Consider the following 27,721-nt stretch of genomic DNA (forward strand, 5'->3'; position numbering starts at 1 on the left):
CCCTCCTTAGATGTCCTCTATCAGTTAAAAAATAACCCAGTGATTAGGCCCACTTTGTGGATTGGGTATAAAAATACCCACTTCGGCATATGTGGGCTGTAAAACGTATGAAATGTGAATTTAGTTTTTCAAGTAAAAATTTGGTTTGTTTCTTAATTATTGGATATAATTATATTGGCCTAACAATACATAAAAATATTTATGTATTAAATAAACTAAAGTTTATAAAGTATAAGGTTGTTTAAGGACCATATGAAAAGTAGGTAAAAACAACAACAACACTTATTTCAATGTGTTTAATTTAATTTTTCAATTTAAATTTTGAATTTCTGCTTTTCAGAAATTTTAAATCAATTGTCAAAAATTCTACTAGCCCCCAGGCCTAGTGAAATTTTATTCACCTCAGAAGTGTCAGAATTTTACTTTCTACAATACTTTGTTACCGTTTTCAATTCGAAACATTTTTATCTATGCAAAAAATCAATAAAAAACTTTTTTTGTCATATTTTTCAATAAAGTATTCCATGAATTTTTAATTGTCAAAAGTTATAAATATTTTTGAAAAATAGACAAATAGCTTGAACGAAATTATATTATATCGCATCATAATATTTTTAATTTTATGTATAAATTTCAAAATAATCAAAAAAAACCTTCTCCTGTAAAATTTGTGTTTTGTCGCTTACGATAATTTGGCGCTAAGGGCTCAATATGACTGCTCAAACAGTATTCCGGGGGACAATTGTATGGGGCTAGGGAAAACATGGACCATTTTCAATACGAAACAAACCTTATCAACAGAGTATTTGTGGATAATTTTAGACAGCTGGCTTCTTTAGTTTGTGCCCTATCGTACTTTAAACAGATTTCTGTTTGTTATCAAATAAGACAATACTTTTTATTTTTTTTAATATTAATATAGGGAGGAAGCAAACATTTTCGACACAAATTGTGCAGTTTCAATTGTAAATGACTTTTAAACTGCCTTACCAATTTTAACACGAATGGTATCATAGTTTTCAGTTTTGTTATGGATTTCTCACTGTTATAAAGTTCAGAATACGAGTATAAATATGAAATATCGTTTGTGTCAAATTTATTTTAATTCAATGTATTAGTTTTAGCTTTGTTGTATTTTGATTTTACTTAAATATATTAACTAAATAAATACATAGTTTTCTCTATTGAATATTATGTTTTTGAAGTTTAACTAAAATCCCGAAGTCCCGAAAAATCCCGGGATCCCGGGATTTACATTTCTAAAATCCCCAATCCCAGGATTTGCAAAACCCAATCCCGTTTGGCATCCCTAGTACTTTCATATAGGTATGTGAGAAGGGAGAAATGTGCTTTTTGTAGAAACGACATTAAATAAAAGAATGAAGTTAGAACTAATTATAATGGATCTAGCAATAAACAATTGTATTATGATACTTTAGTTTTTGACAAATATTAATACTCAGTGTTGTCGTCTGTAAGTAATACAAATACTACTAGCACTAATACATACCGAACCCAATTGCTGTCCCAATGCTGCATGTACCACTCCTTTTAAAATGTACTCATGCGGCACACTGGGCTGTATTTCCTTCATCAGGGAATGAGCTTCTTGTACGTCACCATTTTTTAAATAAAATATTGCCAAATTAAGTCTGGCTTCTGGGACAATATCCAACAGGCCTGGAAATACCTGCAATGCACCCTCGCCATTGCGAAACACCACCAAGTTGTGTTTAATGAGATCCACACCGAAGGTTCCATTGTCGACGATATTTTTAATTTCCTGCTCTGCCACGCGCCCATTGAAGAGACGGAATCTATTGCATGCTTTTAGATTAATAGCAATAGTACTATCTGGGTATTTGTTGAGATACACCTCCAAAACTTCTTGTGACATGTCATAGTAGTCGAGTTTGTAAAAACAAAGTGCCAAATAGACATTGACGGCTGCATAATCTCTATAAATTTTAATTAATTAATGAAATAGAAAAATTAATATTTTTCGGGGCTAGTCTTCTTTGGTAAGCATCACTGTCGTTTTGTTATTCAACGAATTTTTTATGTAAAATATAGCAAGCATTACATACATTTCTATTATTTGTGGAATATTGTTTTATTTTTTAGAAATTTTGTCGTTGGGTGGTCGTGGGTCACAAAATTTCAAAAATTATTAATTGCTTCTTGATTATTAAATGTGTTTTGTCGTTCAACACATTTCAAAATAAAAATCAGTTCTTCTTGAAGAAACAAATTCCAAACACCATATTTTCTTTGATCAGGCGCGGATCCAGGACAAGGCTTTTCAATTTTTATACTGAATATTTTCATTTTGGTAGGAGAAATTTTTCATTAAGCAATTGAGATCAGCTTTTGAATTTGATTGATTGCAGCCAGAGTTGCCACTCATAAAATATTTTTCCTCCCAAATTTCTAATTAAAAATTACCAAAGCCTACCAAAACCTACCAAATTTAAAATGTTTGAGAAATGATATATGGATTCGTTTCAAAATTAATAGTTAACTATATAATTATATTATTGCTGCTATAAAATTACCCAGAGGAAGAAAGTTATTTAATAACACTACAATCATAAATATGTTAAAATCGTTCAGTTTTCGAGATTTTATTTTTGAGTCGATTTAACGATGTCCTTCGTACGTCTGTCTGACTGGTTGTCAAATAAAAATTCAATGCATAATTGATCATAGCTTTCATATAAGAGCCTCTTCCGAAAATTACTTAAACGAGCATAAAACTCCTAAAAGTGTTGGTATCCCGAAAAAATTCAACACAAATAATTCTCATATAAAAATAAATTACGTGTCTTAATTTCCATAATTGGACATTTAAAGTGTCAGATGAAACAGAAATATTGAAGCAGAGTGTGGCATTTTTGAACTCAACACTACTAAATAAATACACATTTAACTGACTAAACTAAATATTTAAGAAAATGCTATCTTCATAAATATCGGAACAAACCAACCAAACTACCAAAAGTCAATTTGTTAACTTCAAACTACCAATTTTGGTCCAATTGGACCAAAGCGGCAACGCTGATTGCAACTCATTTTTCTCATTTCATTCATTTGAATTGCTAATTCTTTTTTCTAATTCATTTGAATTAATTCAAAATCAATTCATTTTTTCAAATTTATTTGAATTGAAATTCATTTCTGCTTAATTCGTTTGAATTGATTCAAATTTCATTCAATTCATTTTTGTTGTAAAATGAATTGAAATCAAAAAAGAATAAAATAAATAAACTTTGTTTAGTATCGATAAAGTAAAGTCAGAATTCGCATAAATATCAAATTTGAAAAAATCGTATTACAATTTTTCATTTGGATCTAAAATTATTTTAAAATCAAACTTTTACGTGTTTGTTATTTTGTTATACGTACTTATTATCCAGCAATAGTCTTTTATAAATATCAATTGCCTCTTGATAGTGTGCCCTTAGGTAATGCAACGAAGCCACACTTAATTGGTCTTGGTCATTGTCCTGTAAGGAATCGTGCAATTCCATGACTTGGTCTTCATTGTTGAATTTGTGAGCCAAGTGAAACATTAAACGTAATTTCAAAGGAGTGTTTGGTATTTGTTCTACCAGCTTTTGTGCATCGTCATACATGCCAAGGTAGAACATGCAGACAGCTGTGTTTAAATTAATGTCATCTGTAGCTGGCTCAACATTGTAAATATGTCTATACAACTCCAATGCCCTCTGATAATCTCCTAAATGAAAATAACAAAATGCAATCCATTGGTCAATAGTTATAACCTTATCATCCTCCCCTGAGTCACGTGAAAACTCTAAAAACGCTCGAGCTCCAGTATAGTCACGTTTGATAATGAAATCTTCTAAAGATGGTGATTTTTTCTTCGAATTCAAATTTGTAGCACTGGGTACTTGACGCGAATGGGCAGAGTCGTTTTTACCTCTGGACAATATCTAAAATATTGATAAAATCGTTGAATTATCATCATGGCCTAAATATTGTATTTAATTTAATCAATTACCATTTTGTATTTCGTTTATAATGAATGATATCTTTTGACTCAAATGAAAACATATGTATGTATGTATATATTTCAAAATTTCTATGACAACTGAACAACAACAACCCTGTTATACACTGTTGTATCAACATTTTTGTTTTAAACGGAAAGTGTTGTCGGCAATGAGACTTTATCGATTCGCTCTTTAATGGTAACCACGCACCACTTAATATTATTACTAACTGCATTACCGAATTTTGCCCTACTTCCTACAATATTACTTTTAAGCCATGGAAAAATGGTATCGACACAAATCAAATATTAATTTAAATGGTTTCTATTAAAAATATATTTTTTCATATTCAATTTTTATTTACATATGGGCAATTCCATATCATCGTACGTGACATTTGTACGCCTATTGAGTGGAATAGATTTTGCAAAAATAAGAGTATCTGAAAAATAATTTGGTCTTTATGTTCCATTCAGAGGGTACTATATTTTAAAATATTAAAAAGTTCTTTCGAAATAAGGGTATATCGTACGTGACATAAAACGGAAGTCATTTTGAGATACATGTAGAAATATGCGAAAATTTTCGAATCGTGAGAGGCGTTACGTTTTCTTTTAACTTTTTACACTAAACGAAATATTATTCTTTTACATTCCGTCATATTTAAATAAAAACAATCTTTGGATGATTTTATAATAAATAAAATTTAATATCGTACGTGACATACCGTACGTGACAGATTTTTCTCTTATAATAAAACAATATATGTACATATATTCTGCAAATATGTGTATGTATACAAAAACTGATAAAATGAGTGGAAAATATACATTCGGTTTCAATAAACAATTTTATAATCTATATAAATAAAAATCAAATGTCGTTCGTTGGTAATTGCATCAGTAGAGAACGGTCGGACCGATTTAGACAAATTTTTTTTTAAAATGTTGAAAAATGAATACGGAATGAAAAATTGACCACGCCTACTTTTACGCCCACTTTTTTCGATATATCTAAAATCGGAAAACGGCTACGATTTGGCAAATTTTATGTTTAAATGATCATAGTAATCCAATTTAAGTTTTTACTGAAAGAATAATTGACCACGTCAATTTTTTTTGATATATTTAAAAGAAAAGTTTTTACATAAAAAAAACTGTCCACGTCCACTAATATGCCCACTTATTAAATACATCTGCAAAATACATCGGACTGTGATCAATCATATTTCAGACCAAAACTCGATTACTTATATAAAAAATCCAATAGCTTAAATCGATAATAACTTGGCCAATCAGCGTTTAATCAAGAAAAACAGCTCGATCTGTGATCACTCATATTTCTGACCTAAATTCGATTTGTTTATATAAAACCTCAAAATATCTAAAATCGCTAATAACTTGGCCAATAAGCGTTTAATCAAGAAAAAGAGCTCGATCTGTGATCACTCATATTTCTGACCAAAATTCGATTTTTTCTATAAAAACTCAAAATAAATAAATTTGCTAATAACTTGGCCAATAAGCGTTTAATCAAGAAAAGGAGCTCGATCTGTGATCACTCATATTTCTGAAAAAAAAAACATTTTTTATATCGAAACTCACAATATCTAAAATCGCTAATAACTTGGCTAATAAGCGTTTAATCAAGAAAAAGAGCTCGATCTGTGATCACTCATATTTCTGACAAAAAATCGATTTTTTCTACAAAAACTCAAAATAACTAAATTTGCTAATAACTTGGCCAATAAGCGTTTAATCAAGAAGAGGAGCTTGATCTGTGATGACTTATATTTCTGAAAAAAAAAAGATTTTTTATATAATAATAATAAATAATTCTCATTTTTTTTATCTAAACTCACAATATCTAAAATCGATATAAAGGTGAAGGGTATATAAGATTCGGCATAGCCGAATATAGCACTCTTACTTGTTTATATAAAAACTCATAATATATAAATTCGCTAATAACTTGGCCAATAAGAGTTTAATCATATTTCTGATCAAAATTCCATGTTTTCTATAAAAACTCAAAATAACTAAATTCGCTAATAACTTGGCCAATAAGCGTTTAATCAAGAAAAGGAGCTCGAAATTCGTATTTTTATATAATAACTCAAAATATCTAAAATCGCTTATAACTTGGCCAATAAGCGTTTAATCAAGAAAAAGAGCTCGATCTGTGATCACTTATATTTCTGAGAAAAAAAAACATTTTTTTTTTTATCGAAACTCACAATATCTAAAATCGCTAATAACTTGGCCAATAAACGTTTAATCAAGAAAAGGAGCTCGATCTGTGATCACTCATATTTCTGACCAAAATTCGATTTTTTATATAAAAACTCAAAATATCTAAATTCGCTAATAACTTGGCCAATAAGCGTTTAGTTAAGAAAAGGAGCTCGATCTGTGATCACTCATATTTCTGACCAAAATTCGATTTTGTTTATATAAAAACTCACAATATCTAAAATCGCTAATAGCTTGGCCAATAAGCGATTAATCAAGAAAAGGAGCTAGATCTGTCGTCACTTATATTTCTGAAAAAAAAAAGATTTTTTATATAATAATAATAAATAATTCTCATATAAAAATAAATTACGTGTCTTAATTTCCATAATTGGACATTTAAAGTGTCAGATGAAACAGAAATATTGAAGCAGAGTGTGGCATTTTTGAACTCAACACTACTAAATAAATACACATTTAACTGACTAAACTAAATATTTAAGAAAATGCTATCTTCATAAATATCGGAACAAACCAACCAAACTACCAAAAGTCAATTTGTTAACTTCAAACTACCAATTTTGGTCCAATTGGACCAAAGCGGCAACGCTGATTGCCAATAAGCGTTTAGTTAAGAAAAGGAGCTCGATCTGTGATCACTCATATTTCTGACCAAAATTCGATTTTGTTTATATAAAAACTCACAATATCTAAAATCGCTAATAGCTTGGCCAATAAGCGATTAATCAAGAAAAGGAGCTAGATCTGTCATCACTTATATTTCTGAAAAAAAACGATTTTTTATATAATAACTCAAAATATCTAAATTCGCTAATAACTTGGACAGGACAACGTCTGTCGGGTCAGCTATTAGCAAATAAACATTCAGGGTCAAATTCATTTCATACTATATGCTAATGCGGAACTTAGTTTTAACCGCAATTTTAGCCTAAAACAAAAAATTATATTAAAAAATTAAATATCATGAATTCCATGTCAGAAAATAATTTTTTTATTAATCGGTTTTTTAGTTTCGTTGGTATGAAACAAAATGTATCGTACGCATGCGTTACAAAATTTATCTCTTTAAAATTTAATGTCAGTTTCAATCAAACATTTCTGCGAAATTACTTCAGATAGAATTTTCATATTTTTTTACAGCTATAAGTGCTATCATAGTTATATAAAAAATATGTTATCTGGAAAAAATATATTTATATTAATATTTTTTAACTTTTACATTTGTCACGCACAATTACACCGTACTTTTTTTTATTTTATTTTTTTATTTATTTATTCATTTATGTAATATGTAACTTCTATAATACATACTTGGTTGTTTCGAACATCCTAAAAAATAAAATGCAATACAAAACAAGTAAGAAAGACCATATAATACCCTACACTAAATAAATGAGCAAAATAATTTTTCTTTTAAAATTTCAATCATTTATTTTCGTGAATGCTTTTCGGAAGAGAGCCTTATATGGGAGCTATGACCAATTATGGACCGATCGCCATGAAGTTAGGTCATGTGATTTTTGTCTATATGAAAGTTATTCCTGTTGAATTTTATGTGTACTCCAACATTTTTAGGAGATTTATGCTCGTTGAAGTGATTTTCGGAAGCAGGCCTTATATGGGAGCTATGACTAATTATGTACCGATCATCATAAAAGTTGGTGACATGATTTTTGTATATATAAAACTTATTTGTAGTGAAATTTGTGTAGATACCTACATAAATTAAATATTTATGACCGATAAAGTCCAATTTCGGAGGACATTTGTATGGGGGCTAGGTGAAAAAATGGACTGATTTCAGCCAGCTTCAATTCCTTGGGCCGAGCAAATTGTATGTACCAAATTTTATCAAAATATCTTCAAAATTGCAACTGATTGAGTCTAATTTTGTGTCAAGACGCAACAAGTTGTATGTATTGAAGAAAAAAAGTGTAACATGTGCGAAACGCGTGAATTTTTTTTTTAATGGATATATAATATCAAAATGTTTTTAATCGGGTTTACCATCTCAAAACCCACACATAATACCATTTTCAGGGAAAGAAATTCTAATATCAGAGACTGTATTGAAACATATGTATGTATATCAATTTCGTAACACACATGTCACATTATTTCTTATTCTATTAAACTTCATTTATCTTGGAATTTCGTTGATATTTATTCCTATGTATTATATATAAATATAAGCAATTTATAAACAAATTTTTAGCAAAAAAGCACTTACTCAACTAATTCACTCACAAAAGTAACGGAAAACGAAGGAAAAAAACCGTTATTTTTAAAAATTCAACTTTGCAAATTATGTTGTAAATCTACAGATTATATTTAACATAATTTCTCTTCTGTGGAATTCGTGATATAATCAGATTTTAAGAAATATTTTACCATTTTAAGAAATGTTTTATAAAAATTGGTTTTAATTATTATGTATAATGAAAATTAATATTTATTAAACATAATTATTATATCCAATTAATATCTTTTTACATTGCACTATAGTTCAAAGTATCACTTTTTCCGTGCGAAATTAATAACTAATAAAGTATTCTACAGTTTGATACCAAAATTGGACCATAGGTAGAAATACTTATATTTTCAACAAATTTAAGAAAAAATTAACCCTTTGTCGACCATTAACCCATCAGGAGAAAAATAAAGTAAATTCATTGCTATTGATTAGAAAAAATTTATTTCATATTAGTTTTCAGTCAAATTAGTTGAATCAGTAATTCATTTTGTAAACACATTTGATTCAATATATATTAATTGAAGTATCAGATAAAACTTCTCACAGTGGTATTGAAAAAAAGAGGGAAATAAATCTGTAATTTCTGGGGCCTGGGGTCCCCATATTAGGGTATGTTCAATTTTTAAAACGATCCTATTTCTTCGTCTGTGTCTTATATCATCTGCATCGAATGTATTAATACCTTGTGTTCTGTGGATGTCATTGGTAAACAAAGATACTAATCTGAAAGCATATATCACCATTAAGCCATATAGTGTTTTCATTTCGAAAATTATCTTCCTTTCTTCTGCATTTTTGACATTTTACTTTTAAGTAATTGTAGACAAAATGACGGAATTCTTCATCCAATAATTTCTTACAGCCCTTAGGAATAACAGGAGCACTAATTTTCTTCACAATATATTTAATAATAGCATCATACTTTGTGTCTTTTGGGCGTTCTTTTAGCCAAATTTCAAAAAGTTCATTTTTTTTTATAGCACAGTAACCTAGAAAAAATTAAATTACTCAAAAAGCGCAAAAATGCGCAGTATGAAATAAAGTGAAATGAATTCACAACATTTCAATATATTTATTTCTTTTTATCTCAAGTTTAACAAACGTTAACATTTTTTTAAAAGCTTCTATAAAGTTAAAGTTTTGTAATCAAAAGAAATTACTTTAAGGTTATGTTTAAAAATTGTAATTTTTAATATAAAGGGAAATATTTTCCAAATATTTAGGAAAGAAAAATTAAGTACTTAAACGTCTCGTTGTTTTCCATTTTAAACATTATTTAAATTATGCACACACTTTCCACAATTAACGGTTAAAAGTTACAATACAATATTGATACTATTCACAATTTTTTAAAAATGTATCGAAACTTTGACTTTGAAGGCGTGCTGTCAAGCAGTATTTTGTATTTTACAAAAACCAATTGCGAATTTGATTGCATTGGAGTTTTGGTAACAGATTGACAACAAAAAATAATGAATAATAACAACTTCGAAATTTGAATTTAGCACGGAAAAAGTGATACTTTGAACTATAGTGCATTGGCTCATAACTATTATGATCAATAAATATTTATTTCTCTTACAGATAACTATTACTAAAGATTTTTATTATTTTTATTTACGATAATAATTATTTTGAATATTTTCTTGATATTAATTGTTGTATTTTTGCAAATTATGCATGTGTATTAGAGTGCTCCAAAAAAATAAAATTGCGAATTTTGTCCCCCCCCCCCCCTCTAGAATGGTTCTATGTATTGTCACAAAGTATACAGAGGCGACACGGCAAAAAAAATATATTTGCCTCTTTCGCTCGAAACAATTTCAACTGGTTTGGTTTTGTGCTTATTTATATAGTTGTTTGTTTTATCGCACTATCTGTATTAAAGCGCAAATTTGTTTTCTCTTTCTATCGAAACAATTTCAAAAACAGCTGATTTTAGTGTTTTTGAACTGTCAAATTTGACGCCTCTGTATACTTTGTGGTATTGTAGAAACACGTTGTGTAAAATATTAGGATGATATGATAACGCTAACTGGTGCCGCAACGACGCTGAAGTTTTAGGGTGCATTTACAAGGGGAAAAATGCAATTTTTTCAGTTTTTGTAAAAATGTTGGCATTAAATAATTACTTTTGCAATTTAATTTAAAAGAATCGAAATGTACACGTAATTGTCGTTTTAATAAGATATAAAAGACAAAAATTGGTTGAAAAATTTTGAAGTTATTAAAAAATCGCCCGGCCATTAACGTGTTTCAGGCAACTAGAACAAGAAATGTAGCAACAAAATTAACATATTTTGATAAATATTAAAATAAAAGTACATTTTTACTTAAAATATATCCATATTTACTTGTATATGAGTTTTTGTCTTCGTAGGATACCGTTAACATATTCGCAGGTATGACCAAAAAAATTTAATTTTTTTAAAGGCAGTTTCAAAACTCCAATTTAAAATTTTTAAACATTTTGTTAAACAAATTTCAAAATTTTTTGATCATCACATTGGAATTTATTGAGAACATAATAGGGAATAAAAATATGAAAAAAGTATGAAAATACCTCCTATAGTTTTTCCGTACCTGCGATTTCAATTTTGAGATTTTCGAGAAAAACTATTTTTTTTTGGCCATATTTGGATTAATGAGCCAAATTTCTTTACTGTTATGATTTTTAAGCAAAAGCTATTCAGAATAGTATATTCAGGTAATTTTAAATATAGTCTGAAAGTTTTTCTAAAATCGGAAAACGTTAACCCTTAAATCGTGAAGGTCAAAGGTAAATTTTTTCAATATTTGGAATTTCTCATGGAAACTTAGCGAAATGTTATTTATTTTTCGGCCGATTTTGATGAAACTTAAGAAATATATAACACAAAGTCTAGTTTTTACAAAAACAGCAGAAAAATTAAAGTTAACCCTTAATAGCACTTGGGGTTAAAATGACCCCAAACTTCTAAAACCATAAACAAAATTGTCAATTTCAATAGTGCTGATCAAAAATTGTTTTATATAGGAAACAAACTTTAAAATATTGTATTGTGTATTAGTAAATAGTACTCCTAAGCCACTTTGAAAAATGTTCACATTTTTGTTCAATTTTGACCACACATTTTTTAAAGGACAAATTATTTTATTTATACCTGATTTTTGCTTTAATAACGTATTTAATATTTTATTGAGGATTTTTGAATAATAAAATTGATTTTAACACTTTAGTGCATTTTTGACTTATTAGATTTAAAAAATAACTCGAATGATTCAGTTTATTTAATTCTGAAAAACATTAAAGTTAGCACCATTCATATTGACTGTGTTTTTCGTGATTTTAAAAGTTGAGTTTAATTTTAACCCCAAGTGCTATTAAAGGTTAATTTTCATTTTTCTGCAGTTTTTGTAAATACTAGACTATGTGCTATATTTTTATTTAGTTTCATAAAAATCGACCCAAAAATATATAACATTTTGGTATCTTTCCATGAGAAATTCCAAATATTGAAAAATTTTACCTTTGACCTTTACGATTTAAGGGTTAACGTTTTCCGATTTTAGTAAAACTTTCAGACTATATTTAAAATTACCTGGAATATAATATTCTGTATAGCTTTTGCTTAAAAATCATAACAGTAAAGAAATTCGGCTCATTCGTTAAAATATGGAAAAAAATAGTTTTTCTCGAAAATCTCAAGATTTAAATCGCAGGTACGGAAAATTCCCTATTATGTTCTCAATAAATCCCAATGTGATGATCACAAAATTTTGAAATTTGTTTAACAAAATTTTTAAAAATGGAGTTATGAAACTGCCGTTAAAAAAAATTTATTTCTTTGGTCATACCTGCGAATAGGTTAACGGTATCCTACGAAGACAAAAACTCATATACAAGTAAATATGGATATATTTTAAGTAAAAATGTACTTTTATTATAATATTTATCAAAATATGTTAATTTTGTTGCTACATTTCTTGTTCTAGTTGCCTGAAACACGTTAATGGCCTGGCGATTTTTTAATAACTTTAAAATTTTTCAACCAATTTTTGTCTTTTATATCTTATTAGAACGACAATTACGTGTACATTTCGATTCTTTTAAATTAAATTGCAAAAGTAATTATTTAGTGCCAAATTTTTAACAAAAACTGAAAAAATTGCATTTTTTTCCCCTTGTAAGTGCACCTCAAAACTTCAGCGTCGTTGCGGCACCAGTTAGCGTTATCCTATCATCCTAATATTTTACACAACGAGTTTCTACAATATATAGAACCATTCTAGAGGGGGGACGGCCTGTACCTAGAAATTTTTTTTCGTCCATACAATCTTGGAGCACTCTAATGTGTATACATTAAGGGAACTGCTACACGTTCAATATATATTGTGATATTTGGATCGCGATCCATTGTAATGGATCACGCAAAATTAGGTTATTCTGCGATTTGGATCGCGATCCATCAATACTGCATGCTACACGTTCAATAAATATCGCGATACTGGATCGCGGTCAATATATTTTGAACGTGTAGCAGTGCCCTTAGGTGTATAACCTGATTTGTATTCATTGGTCATATAAATAGGTTTGCATTTGATTCTTAATTTAAAGTGGTTATACCTCGAATTAATTTACAATAAAACTAAAGTATAAAGTATTTTAATATTTATGTATAAGAAATTTTCAAGTGCATAAAACATTGATATCATATTTCGTTGCGATAGCAGTTGTAATTTTGGTGTTCCCTTTTTATTATAGATTTTAACAATAATTTTAAAGTAAACAAGTGTTATTTCTTTTCAAATAGAGCAATGTTTTTATGTTTTGTTTCAATTTAAGGAAACCTCTTAACTGCAATAAAACATCATTTATTAAAAAAAATTGTGTGACTAAACATTATTATATAAAATGAGTTATAACAGTTATGTTATTTCTTATTCATAACTATTAAAAATAATTAATAATACATATATCTATCGAATAGTAATAGTTATGCTTGAGAAATACTTTTATTTGATACCCATAATAGTTATCATCAATTTTTAAAAATAAGAATTGGAAATAATACTTATTCTTAATAAATAAAATAATAATTTATTATTAATAACACAGTGCAACAGTGAAAAAAACACACGATCATGACTATATAGGTTCGATTCTACTACCAAAGGGTAGTAAAACCCTATACTCAGTTTGTCCATTTTGGTGACCGATTTTTTTTTATGGGCCCCCAAAGTTTCTGAAAATCAGTTGGGCCTCTAAAAAAGGTGTCAGCAGTTTTTGGTTAACAGCTAATTCAGACTTTTTTTTTACTTTTTTTAGAATAACTTCCAGGGTCTCCTAATTTTTCACTAACAATATTTAGCAAAGTTGTAGCTACCGTAAAGTTGAACAACTCTTTAGAACATATCAATGCATTCTGAACGTGTCTAGTCACTCTAAATAGCACATAAAGATCACTTTGTACCTTAAGAATTTTCGTTTTTATTATTTTTTGACTCTAAAACAAAGTTTTTTGTTAAAATAGTATGATCAAGTCCACTGTTCTATGTTGTGCTGTATTATTTACTCGGCTGAGGTGTTCGGAATGGGGATCAGTGAGTGGACCCTCAATGTCACACATTTAAAAAAAAATCGCCAAAAATGATCCGAATGAGCTGAAATTTAAAATGTAGATAGTCCTTGAGAAGGTCTACAAAAATAATCGGGTTTCTGGTTTAATCGGTTAATCGAGCAAATAATTAATCGAGGTTTAGATTTAATCGGTTAATTTAAAATTATTCGATTAACCGAATAATTTATATTTTCATTTCAAATTGAAAATACAACAACGAATTTTGTATACAAAAACATAAAAAATGGCAAATAAGGAATCTGAGATCATTTTTGTAAACATATCGCCTATTTGCTGCAACAACATCATTACTCAAAATCCGTGTTTATTGAACTGAGTAATACAAAATATGTGCTGTTCTATAATCTTTCATATAGTTTTATCAGTTTTAAAAAAAAATAAATTATTTTTTGTGTGAGGGTGTTTTGTTGTTGTAAACATTGTAAAAATTCATGTTTTCATGTATATTTGATAAGTAAAAATTTGGGTTAAATACAGGTTAGAAAGATATTGAAATCTCCTATTTAAATTTCTGAAATCGCATGACTTGTTAAAATTTATTTAAGAAATAGTAAAATGTCATAAAATATTCAAAGATGTTTTTCTCGAAACGACTTTTTTTGAATTATGACGTTGTTGCAGCAAAGGAGCGATGTGTGAGTTTTTTATAGTTTTAGTGAGATATTCTGAAATAATCTTTTATAAAAAGAATATAATTTAAACGATTTTTTTCATTAGATTTAATAAAACTTTTCTTGGAAAAAACTCTCTCGCTGATTGTATATTTTGGAGAAATCAAGAATATTCCTTTTTGGATTGTTTTAGATATTGATTTATTTAATAGTTTCGTTCAGTTATGAAAAGACTCATTTAAAAAAAAAGTTTCGTCTATACATGTAAATACAAACAAAGTTTCAAATACATGTAAATTAAATATGTCAGTTGTTATACATACTCACTAAACATGTTTATTGGATGTTCAAAAAATATTTAATTTTAATTTGAAATTTGTATTTGAATTGAAATGGAAAATTAAATACAAAAAAAAATTTAAAGTGCAAAAAAATGGAATTTCGGTTAATCGGTTAATCGACACAAATTAATCGGTTTATTTGTTATTTGAAAATCGGCAATTTCAAATTATTCGAACAGTTAACCGTCCAAAATTAATCGGTTAACCGATTAACGGTTAATCGATTGAAAACCCTAGTAGGTATCTCTATTAGTTCAAGAGATATTTAAGTTTAATTTTTTTTAAATTTTGCTCGATCTTTTTTTTTGTATTTTATATATGATGGGCCTACGAAAGGTCGAAATTTGTTTTTTATATACGACGTATATTTTTTTATATACGACGTATATTTCGTCCCTATAAAAAGTTACACGCATCCAAAGTTGAAGCATCTTTTTATATATTTCAACTTTGTATGCGTGTGTTTTTTAAATTTTTTCCCAAAAAAGTCCCCATATTTTTTCTTTTATAAAAAACTAATTTTCTTCGTGGCTATATACATTTTTTTATGATCTGGAAAGAGAACTTAATGCAAAAACGTATAAAGTAAAATTTGACTAACTTAAGCGGACATTGTACCCCCCAGCCCTATCCAAACTTGGCCAATTTTGAAACAAAATTTTAGGTTTGAGTAAAAAATTCTAAAAACGCAAAGCACCGATCCTCAAAGGCTCGTCATATTTGTATAGCCCTATATATTGTTTATATACATACAAAACGTTTTTACTATCATACTGTAAATAACGTCAAAGTGGGCTATTTTCTGAAAAAAACTCAGTTGTTGGAACACATTTTCCGCGTTTTAGGAATTTCGATGTTCGAAAACAAAGAATGGCGTTGACTTAAGAACATTTAAATCTATATTACTTACAAATTTAATTGTGATGTCTGTAACTGTTCAAATTTTACATTAATTCACTAAAATGTCAATCTCCAAGTAATAAGGTTTCCACCGATTTTTTGGAAACAAATTTTAACAAAATTTATTTGGCGGACTCTTAGCTATATTATTGCCATATAAAGTTAAGTCGTATCACAAAGTCGAATTAGCTGTTAACCAAAAACTGATGACACCTTTTTTAGAGGCCCCACTGATTTTCAGAAATTTTGGGGGCCCATAAAAAAAAATCGGTCTCCAAAATGGGCAAACTGAGTATAGGGTTTTACTACCCTTTGGTAGTAGAGTCGAACCTATACTGTCATGATCTTGTGTTTTTCCAAAAGTCTTCATTTGTTACATAGTGTATTTATTCGCAATTTTTATCCAGCATTTTTGCTGGATTTCCAATGTAAAGCAAATTTAATCCAGTCATACATTCAAATTTCAAGGGTTTAAATATACTTGTATCACACTTTATTTCAATACCATTCTCTAGTGAAAAGGCACCTTGAATTCTAGTCAAACATAGAATTTTTACAGTTTAATTCAAGCCTTGGTTTCAAGTGTACTTCAGGTAGAAAAAGTACTTATATTCAAACTTTGAATTACAGTTTATTTCAAACCTTGAATTATAATGCAATTCAAATCGAACAAAATAATTAGATTCAAGCTCTTATTAATATTTTTCTTACAAATTCTAAATTAAAAAAACTTTATTTTTTATAATTTTTATTTTACCCAATAAGCATTTTTGCTGGAATTCATGTTTAATTGATGATAATTTTTATATAAATTTGGAGTTAAATAAAAATTAGATATAAATGCATTAATAATAACTAATAATAAATGTAAAATTAATATGATTAACAAAAGTTTATGTTCTACAGATCTTGAATTCACCGAGTCGATTAAATCTGCATAAAGTAACATGTTTTACTGTTGTCCGTCAAACTTTAAACATAATGCAAGTAAAACATGCAATAAAATTAATTAAGTTAATGCGTAAATAGAAATTAAGAAATATAATTAATATCTTACATATCAGATAAAGGATTTGAAAAAGAAGCTGCAACTTTAGATTCTTCTTGATACAAAGGGTACAATATTCACTCTTAATAATGGATTAATTTAACCGCCCATCCAATGTGCGAGAGTCTATAGGTAGGTCATTAGTATTGTCTATATAAAAGAAATTCGCAATGTTTAGTATATACTAGGGTATTCGAATTATTCGATTTTTCTCTTGTTCGAATAAAACGAATAATTCGAAAAAGAGATTTTAACTTGTTCGAATAATTCGATCACACGTTTAAAATTAATCGAATTATTGGAATAATTTAATTTTTTTTAAAAAAGTAAAGAATGAAGTTTTGATGTCGGTTTTTTAATATTTTATTGTTAAAAAAAAAGAAAACATAACGTTAAAGTTAACAATTCAAGTATTGATAATGTTAAAAAACATTAAATTTTCAACAGAAATATTCTGGTCAGATTAACTCCCGAACAATCTACAAAACAATTGACTAGCAAACATTTTAGTTTCCGTTTTGGATATGATCCTGAATTCAAATACAATATAAACGTCGTTCATTAATTCGGGTTTTAAATTAATTAACTAATTCTTTAGTAAATGAATTATTCACTTTTTCTGAATTCTTTATAACAAATTTTATTATACCTTCAAGATCTATCAATGTTGCCGAATCTTTGCTTAATAAAGTGGTCTTGGGGAATTACACAATAAAGGGAATCTGTCCAAAGTTTGATATCATTGTCAGTGAACGTGGCTAATTTGAAGTCAGTCAGTGCATGATTGACGCATTTACAAATACGCAAAATGTTTATTACCATGTTAGACAAAGATGTTCAACGATGTTCAAAATCAAGTATAAGACGAACTCCATGCTTTTCTTGCAACAAAACGTTAGTTTGCAATTTTTGTGTTTATCATTCGATTTATTAAATACTAGCTGACCCGGTGCGCTTCGCCACCCCAATTAGAAGAAATAAATAGTACTATCAAGTCTCACTTTGTGAATCTAATTGTAAATGTCTAATTTCATATTTCCATTATTATAGAAAATGCAAAATGTGTTCCTAATTTTAAATTTTTATGTTTATTATTATAAAATATTCAAAAAGTACCATTGCAATAAGGAAATAGTGCCATTGATTATCACTTTTAAATTCGCATTCACTAAACCATAACCCGTCAAGCTTGAATTTTAGATTTGTATATCATTTCCTATATTATCAACTAATTTTGTACCATGTATGCTTAATTTCATGTTTTTAAGTCCATTGCTATAGAAAATTAAAAAAAAGTACCATTAGAATAAACAAAAGGTACCATGAGGTATCCGCTTGAATTTTCAATCACTTAGGACCATATACGCTTAATTTCATATTTCTAGGTCCATTATGTTATAGAAAATTCAAAAAGTACCATTAAAATATAGAAAAAGTACCAAAAAGCACCCACTTGTAGTTGCTCACCCACTCGGGTCCGTATAACCTTTATTTAATGTTTCTAGGTTCATTGGTGAAGAAATTACAAAAAGTACCATTTTAATAAAGAATAAGTACCAAAAATTCTCCCCCTAGACTTCTCACTCACTTAGGACCATATATGTTTAATTTCGTGTTTCTAAGTCCATTGTTATAGAAAATTCAAAAAAGTACCATTATAATATAGAAAAAGTACTAAAAAGTATACACTTGTGGTTTTCCAGTCACTCGGGTTCATATAAGCTTTATTTCATGATTCTAGGTTCATTGGTGAAGAAATTACAAAAAGTACCATTCGAATAAAGAAAAAGTACCAAAAAGTCTCCCCTTAGAATTCTCACTCACTTAGGACCATATATGTTTAATTTCATGTTTATAAGTCCATTGTTATAGAAAATTCAAAAAAGTACCATTAGAATATAGAAAAAGTACCAAAAAGCAGCCACTTGCGGATTCCCACTCACTCTGGTCCATATAACCTTTATTTTATATTTCAAGGTTCATTGGTGAAGAAATTACAAAAAGTACCATTCGAATAAAGAAAAAGTACCAAAAAGTCTCCCCTAGAATTCCAACTCACTTAGGACCATGTATGCATAATTTCATGTTTTTAAGTCCATTGCTATAGAAAATTAAAAAAAAGAACCATTAGAATAAACAAAAGGTACCATGAGGTATCCGCTTGAATTTTCAATCATTTAGGACCATATACGCTTAGTTTCATATTTAGGTCCATTATATTATAGAAAATTCAAAAAGTACCATTAGAATATAGAAAAAGTACCAAAAAGCACACACTTGTAGTTTCCCACTCACTCGGTTCCATATAAGCTTTATTTCATGTTTCTAGGTTCATTGGTGAAGAAATTACAAAAAGTACCAATCGAATAAAGAAAAAGTACCACAAAGTCTCCCCATAGAATTCTCACTTACTTAGGACCATATATGCTTAATTTCATGTTTCTAAGTTCATTGTTATAGAAAATTCAAAAAAGTACTATTAGAATAAACAAAAAGTACCAAAAAGTCTCCCCCTAGAATTCTCACTCACTTAGGACCATATATGCTTAAATTCATATTTCTATGTCCATTATTACAGAAAATTCAAAAAGTACCATTCGAATATAGAAAAAGTACCAAAAAGTAGATTCCCACTCACTCCGGTCTTAATTTCATGTTTTTAGGTTCATTGGTGAAGAAATTACAAAAAGTACCATTCGAATAAAGAAAAAGTACCAAAAAGTCTCCCCCTAGAATTCTCACTCACTTAGGACGATATACGCTTAATTTCATGTCTCTAAGTCCATTGTTATAGAAAATTCAAAAAAGCACCATTAGAATATAGAAAAAGTACCAAAAAACCCACACTTGTGGTTTTCCACTCACTCGGTTTATATATAAGCTTTATTTCATGTTTCTAGGTTCATTGGTGAAGAAATTACAAAAAGTACCATTCCAATAAAGAAAAAGTACCAAAAAGTCTCCCGCTAGAATTCTCACTCACTTAGGACGATATATGTTTAATTTCATGTTTCTAAGTCCATTATTATAGAAATTTCAAAAAAGTACCATTAGATGAACAAAAAAGTACCTATAGTACAGTTCACACATTATGGTACCTAAATATTATCCCCTATTCCTAACACTAACTTCACTCAAATAAATATCAGCTAACTTTAATGTCGATAACTGAAATAATTTAAAATTTTAAAAAAGTACCATTAGGAGAAAAGTACCAATTTCCCTTTTCTTACTTGAACACCCCTCAAGTTTGAAATTTAAAAATATTCCATTTTGCCAAAATTGTTTATGCTATAGGCATGTATCAAAATATTAAAATCTGTGTTAATGTGCCCAAGAATAAATATGTTTTAAAAAAAGTACCAAACTGTTTACCCGGATTTGGCCTAATATACACCTTGGTACTCGAGTTCCAAATAACACGCTGTTAGTTAATTTTTGTATGAATCCAGGAACCAACGTTAAAAAAAATTATCAAAATTGGCTTAATAATTTCAAATATAATGTATTTTCCCGATTTTATCCCCTTTTTGGTACCTTTTTTATCCCCATTGAGGTGGTACAATTTCATTCAAATAAATTTCTGTAACGTGGTGGGAGCTCATAATAAAATATTCGTATGTCTATGTAAAATTATAGAAAAACATATTTTATGAAAAAGTACCAAAAATTAACACAATTTTTATCCCTTAAAGGTTCGAATTTCCAAAAAGTACCAAACTTATATTTTTTATTTTTTGTTAATTAAAGAATACGATTTAAAATTTGTTTCTATGTTTATTGGTTTAAAAGATACATATGGTGCAAAAAAAGTACCAAAATACAGTTTTTACCCGTTTTCTCCCCTAAAAGTTTCGAATTTCCAAAAAGTACGAAACACCTGTCAGCTTATTTTTTAAATGGAGTAACATGCTATTTTAAGTTTTTTTGTATCTTTATTAGTTTTGAAGATATAAGGTTACCGAATTTACCCGTTTTTACCCTTTTTTACCCCCTAAACGTTCGAATTTCCAAAAATCCCTTCTTATCGGATCGTTTTGGGGAGGGAGGAACCCACAGTTAAAATTTCGTGATTCTAGCTTCAGCCGTTTGGGCTGTGCGATGATGAATCAGTCAGTCAGTCAGTCAGTCAGTAACGTTACTCTTTTATATATATAGATTTTGCAACACTTACGTACGCGGTTAATAACTTTCTTTCTCAACTCTCACTCACTTTCATACATACATATATTTGTTGTTGAGCTGAAAAGCTGGGTGAAGGGGGAAAAGGCTGGATAATTCAAACTCTCTGAGCCGAAACAAAATTGTTTAGATTTTGTTACTCAGAACAATTGCACAAATAAATATGAAACAAGTAAGAGTGCTATATTCGGCTATGCCGAATCTTATATACCCTTCACCTTTGTTGTGGATGCATTATTATTTTTTATAATTAGTATATATGTATGTACATTGCCCACTTTCAGCATACAGCATCCTAAATTTATCAAGAACACAAAAAACAACAACAACGCCAAACGAAACAAAACACCAAAAGAAAAAACAAAATACGCAAGGCAATGAAACCAGCGCACATCCAAACATACGTTTAATAGTATACAAAACAACAACAACGCCAAAAGAAACAAAACACAAAAAAAAACAAAATACGCAAAGCATGTACATCCAAACATACGTTTTGTTGCTTTTTTGTCAAAGCATGCAATACATTGTGTTTTTTGATGAAATTTTCAGAGGTTGTCTCGGATTTTTGCTCATATCTCCGTTATTTATGGACGGATTTTGCTGATTTTAAATAGCAAAATTCTCGAAAGTATGCCTGATAGAATTGTTGAAGATTTGGATCCCGGAGATATCTGGGGCCTTCAGAAAATTGATTTCAACAGACAGACAGGCAGACAGACAGACAGACAGACAGACAGACAGACAGACAGACAGACAGACAGACAGACAGACAGACAGACAGACAGACAGACAGACAGACAGACAGACAGACAGACAGACAGACAGACAGACAGACAGACAGACAGACAGACAGACAGACAGACAGACAGACAGACAGACAGACAGACAGACAGACAGACAGACAGACAGACAGACAGACAGACAGACAGACAGACAGACAGACAGACAGACAGACAGACAGACAGACAGACAGACAGACAGACAGACAGACAGACAGACAGACAGACAGACAGACAGACAGACAGACAGACAGACAGACAGACAGACAGACAGACAGACAGACAGACAGACAGACAGACAGACAGACAGACAGACAGACAGACAGACAGACAGACAGACAGACAGACAGACAGACAGACAGACAGACAGACAGACAGACAGACAGACAGACAGACAGACAGACAGACAGACAGACAGACAGACAGACAGACAGACAGACAGACAGACAGACAGACAGACAGACAGACAGACAGACAGACAGACAGACAGACAGACAGACAGACAGACATGGCTTAATCGACTCCGCTATCTATAAGGATCCAGAATATATATACTTTATAGGGTCGGAAATGAAAAATGTAGAAATTACAAACGGAATGACAAACTTATATATACCCTTCTCACGAAGCTGAAGGGTATAAAAAGGAAAGAAATAAAACGAAGTAATTAGTATTTTTTCTAATTATTTATTCAATTGTTTGAACAATGGATTCTTACCAATAAGGAACAATATGAGTATTACAGCGATGTGAACAGGTTAGAGTTAGATTTGTATCTCTGTCAAAAAGAAGTATTTATGACACTTTACGATTGATTTAGTACTAATGACAATTGGAAGTATACTGCAACACATAGCATTCTGCATTTATATATGGGGCATTTCATGTCAAGTGAACCAACTTTTGAAATCGATGTCTTCCGATCGGGATGAAATTCCCACTCGCATCCCACTAAGGGACTAAAAATATCTTAAAGGAATGGACCTAGGCTTTCTTTTGAGCAAAAAAAAAAATTAAAAAAGGGCCCATATTTGAAAAAAATTTTGATTTTGCAAAAAAAAATTAAAAAATTGTATGTCTTGCGTTACAAAATATTTATTTTGATAGATATCCCACTCGCATCCCACTAAGGGACTAAAAATATCTTAAAGGAAGGGACCTAAGCTTTCTTTTGACTACAAACCAAATTTTAAAAAAAGGGCACATTTGGAAAAAAAAATCGTATTTGCAAAAAAAAAAGTCAAAAATTGTAAGTCTTGAGTTAAAAAATATTTATTTTGATAGATATCCCACTCGCATCCCACTAAGCGACCAAAAGGGTCTTCAAGGATAATATCTAAGCTTTTGTTTGACCTAAAAAAAAAGATTAAAAAAGGGTCCATTTTGAAAAAAAAAGTCAACAAAGTTTTTGATTTTGCAAAAAAAGTCAAAAATTTTATGTTTTGAGTTACAAAATATTTATTTTGATAGATATCCCACTCGCATCCCACTAAGCGACCAAGTAGGTGTTCAAGGAAAATATCTAAACTTTATTTTAAGAAAAAAAAAAAAAAAAAAAAAAAAAAAGGACGTATTTTAAAAAAAAGTCAAAAAAGTTTTTGATTTCGGAAAAAAAATATTAAAAATTTTTTATTTTTTTTTTAAATATTTTTTTTCGAAAGATCGAAGAAATAGCTATCTATACTATTTGGGACACATTTTGCTAAGAACAATAGGTAATAAGTTACATGGATAAGAAAAAACCCCTGTTTGACCAAATTGTCAAAATTTTACCCCCTATAACTCAGAGAGTTCTCGACCGATGTTGTTGAAAAATTGTGTCTGAGTTACTATCTAATAGAGCTAACCTTGGTGCAAATTTCATCCCGATCGGAAGACATCGATTTCAAAAGTTGGTTCACTTGACATGAAATGCCCCATATATTAAGGAAAAATAGGAATTGAAGGGAAATGAGCAAAATCGCTAAGTGTTGGTTTGGCGTAAACATTTGTAGATCATGGCCTTCATCTATTTCAATGTAATCATTATAAATGTCATCCTCAATATCACCTTCGACGACCGTATCAAAATCACATTCTCCATCACATTCAACTCCACTTTAATCTAAGTTAAAATTTTGATTATTAATTTCGATTCTTCTAATATTTCGCCAGCTAAATAAGAAATATTTTATAGCGTACCTTTTATTTTCTTTCATTGGTTCAAGTCCTAAGTTAAAAATTTTGAAAGATTGGTTTTTAGAATTGTAACTTCTTGCAGTAATATTTATATATTTATAGATGTAGCTATCGGAACACTCATCTACAGTGATCGAAAGTCCCTTTGTCTTTAGTTATTTGTCGAATTTCAGAAACAATTCAATTTTTGTGAGTCATTATTACTTATTTAAATTTGAAATTATGAAAATTTTTTAATAATTTAATAAATTTAAATATAAATGAACATTTATTCGTTTTATTCGATTATTCTACATAAAATTGTTCGAATTATTCGTTATTCGAAAAAGGTAATTTTTAAATTGATCGAATAATTATTCGATTAATCGAACGATCATTAGTCGAATGAATACCCTTGTATATACGCAAATATTATTACAACTTACTTTTTTTCAATTGGATATATGGCAAAATATATTGATTGCAAATAATTCCTAACATATTCGAATTATTCAAAGTTCGCTGTTTGATAATTTCTTCAACACTTGTAAACATTTTGTTTTATACTTAACTCAAAATATTATGTAGGCAAATTTAACAGAAAATTCATTAATAATAACTGTAAATTTATTAAAAAAAACGGACCGCTTTTCATTTATTTTTAAATGTTAATTTTTTAACCAACAAGTTTCGTAAAAATAACTGATTTTTCTATAGTTTTAACTTACAAAAAACAAACTACAAAACAGTAGAAATAACTGATTATTCATTTAATTTAACTCACAAAAAACAAACTACAAAACATTAGAAACGAATGTTTTTTTGACGAATTGAATGTTTAACTGACGAATTTCTACCTACAAAATCTTTAAAAACAACCGTTTTATAATTTAATTTTACTGTTTTTTATTTATATATAAATACATATACAAGGTGGCGCAAAAGTAAAATTCCGATGTTTTTTTGGCTGTAATTAAAAAAAAATGAAAAACTTTGGTTCTTCTTGTGGATTATTTTTTTTACATCAAGTCGAGAATATGATGTCATGTAAATGGCCACCGCCACAGTTGATTGTCATTTGAGCCCTTTTTATGGCATTTTCCATCACTTTGGTCAAAACTTCCGGCGATAGGTCCTCACATTCTTGACGGATATTGTCTTTAAGAGCTGCAAGAGTCTGAGGCTTGTTGACATAAACCCGCGACTTCAAAAAACCAAACAAAAAGAAGTCTGGAGCGGTCAAATCAGGCGATCTTGTGGCCAGTGAAAATCGCCAAAACGGGAGATTAGGCGCCCGGGAAATGCATCCTTCAGCATATCGGTTGTGGCACGTGCAGTGTGTGCCGTTGCACCGTCCTGTTGGAACCACATGTTTTCCAATCTCGTTGATCATTGCTCTGTTGTGTGGAAGAACTAAACAAATTTTGTCTTTGAATTGAATATACTTTGAAAATTTTCACTTTGAATTTGTAAAAATGAAAACATTTAGTTTTCATTGAGAGAATTGAAAAAAAAAATATATAGAAAAATAAAATTTGAGACAGTTAAGAAAAATTTTTGGAAGGAAGAAGTTGAAAAATAAAATTTACAAATTAAAATTGTTTTAAATTTGAAAAATAAACTTATATATTGAGAAAATTTTATAATTTTAAATATATCCTTATACCAAACAAATTTTAATAAAATGTGGCCGAAAAATAATTTTGTGAATTATATTTGGAATTAAAGAATATAAAATCTGTTTTTTTTGTACATTAAAATAAAGAATTAATTTTTGAAAGAACGAAGAAAAATTTTGAAAAGAATTAAAAATCTAACAAGATAAACATTTTATTAACTAACTATTTGAATATAAATTATAAGTCAAAACTCTATAAAAGAAAATTTAAATAAATAAAAATCAAGAAAGTTTATCATAATTGGTGGATCATTGAGGAATTCCTAGAATGTCAACATTTTTGTGGTTACTAAATTTGTGATTGTTCGCTAAGTTTCCTATCAATTCCAACTACATATAAGAAACGCTTAAATCAAGTGCGATGTAGAAAATTTCAAACAAAAAAAAAATATATATAATAATAATTAATTAACACTCTAATATTACCATAAAAAAAAGAGAAAATCGAACAAAAATAAAAACCAAATTTTGAATTTTAAAAACTAAATGTTTGAATTGTAAACTATATAATTGCAATAATTTAAATAATAAATAATTAATTTAATCTATGTGTTGTTTGTTAACTAATTTAAATAATTGAAATATTGTTAATTGTGTTATAATATTTTTAATTTTAATTTAATAGTTTGTCAATATATATTTCCACAAAACATATAAAACACATTCGGCGAAGTGATCACTTAGTTGTATGTAAGTAAAATTACACTAATTTTTTTATTTAATGACACATAAATAACATAATTCATATAATTTTAATTAATTTTTTTTATTATTAAAATTTTGTTTAAAATTAATTAATTTTTTTTAATAAAATGTTACAATTTTTTTTATAATGAAATAAATTTTGATTTTTAAATTTGATGAAAATTAAGGTTGATGTTTAGGTAATAATGGGAACACATATTGTATAAAATATTCTATCTTGGTACAAATGTGATTCCTTGAACAGTAAAATTTTCCCTGGTACTTTTTTTTTGAGATTGTGTAATGTCTACCAAGATCCCCCCATTTCCCTGAGCAAAGTCGAGTTGAATAAATGGTAGATCGGAAAAATCGTTACACTGTAGCGCTCACCATTCACAGTAACCGTTTGGCCCGCGACGTCTTCGAAGAAAAAGATGTCTCCTCCAGCGAAAACAGCACATCTGCGAAAACAGCACAGTGACTTTGAGCGGGTGTAATGGCTCTTCGTGGGTTACACGCGGATTTTCAGTGCCCCAGAAGCGTAAATTTTGCTTATTTACGTACCCGTATGATGGAAATGGGCCTCATCACTCATGATTATTTTTGATGAAAAAACCGACCGATTATTGGTCAAATAAATAGTCAGCAATATTCCGCGTTCTGTACATTGTTTATTAATGTGTATTTCACATGTGTTAGTAAACACAAATGTCAAAACAGAACTGACATTAGGGGCCAATCGCAAAATTTATAGCATTTTCTGATAGGAGGATTACTTTTGCGCCACCTTGTACACAGAAAAAAATTACGACAAATTAATTGTCATATTAATTAGCAAATTCGTCAATACAATTATTTTTTTAATTAAAAAGGCACCAACAATATTTTTTGTAAATACAAAAAGTATATTTGTTACTTAAAATTGTTAACACCCAACAATTTTTTTTAACAATGGTTTGTAATATTAAATAAAAAAGTTGTTAACAATCAACTAATTGTATCTTAACAATGATTTTGTCATATTGATATTGTGTATATTTTCTTAAATTTTTATTTTTATTTTATTTTTTTGACATATTTATTTTTGTTACTTTCAATATAATATTCCTATTGAAGTTTAACAACAGAAATTGTTAATAAATATCTAAATGAAATTGTTGATATGAGTATTAAAATAAATATATTGAATTAAAAA

At 28.8% G+C, this 27,721-nt stretch overlaps 2 protein-coding genes across 2 annotated transcripts in view; both read right to left on the reverse strand.

Annotated features, from left to right (window-relative positions):
* LOC135953568 (speract receptor) overlaps positions 1-27,721 on the reverse strand; it is a 125,030-nt gene that overhangs the window by 59,907 nt on the left and 37,402 nt on the right. The window lies entirely within an intron of this gene.
* Ttc26 (tetratricopeptide repeat domain 26) overlaps positions 1-27,721 on the reverse strand; it is a 41,318-nt gene that overhangs the window by 7,027 nt on the left and 6,570 nt on the right. Inside the window, exons 3-4 of the mRNA XM_065503845.1 lie at positions 3,406-3,956; positions 1,511-1,958 (exon numbers count right to left, since the gene is read on the reverse strand). Of these exons, the coding sequence (XP_065359917.1) occupies positions 1,511-1,958; positions 3,406-3,956 (999 nt within the window). The remainder of the gene's footprint in view (positions 1-1,510; positions 1,959-3,405; positions 3,957-27,721) is intronic.

Source organism: Calliphora vicina, chromosome 3, assembly GCF_958450345.1.
Source record: "Calliphora vicina chromosome 3, idCalVici1.1, whole genome shotgun sequence".
Taxonomy (NCBI): Eukaryota; Metazoa; Arthropoda; class Insecta; order Diptera; family Calliphoridae; genus Calliphora; species Calliphora vicina.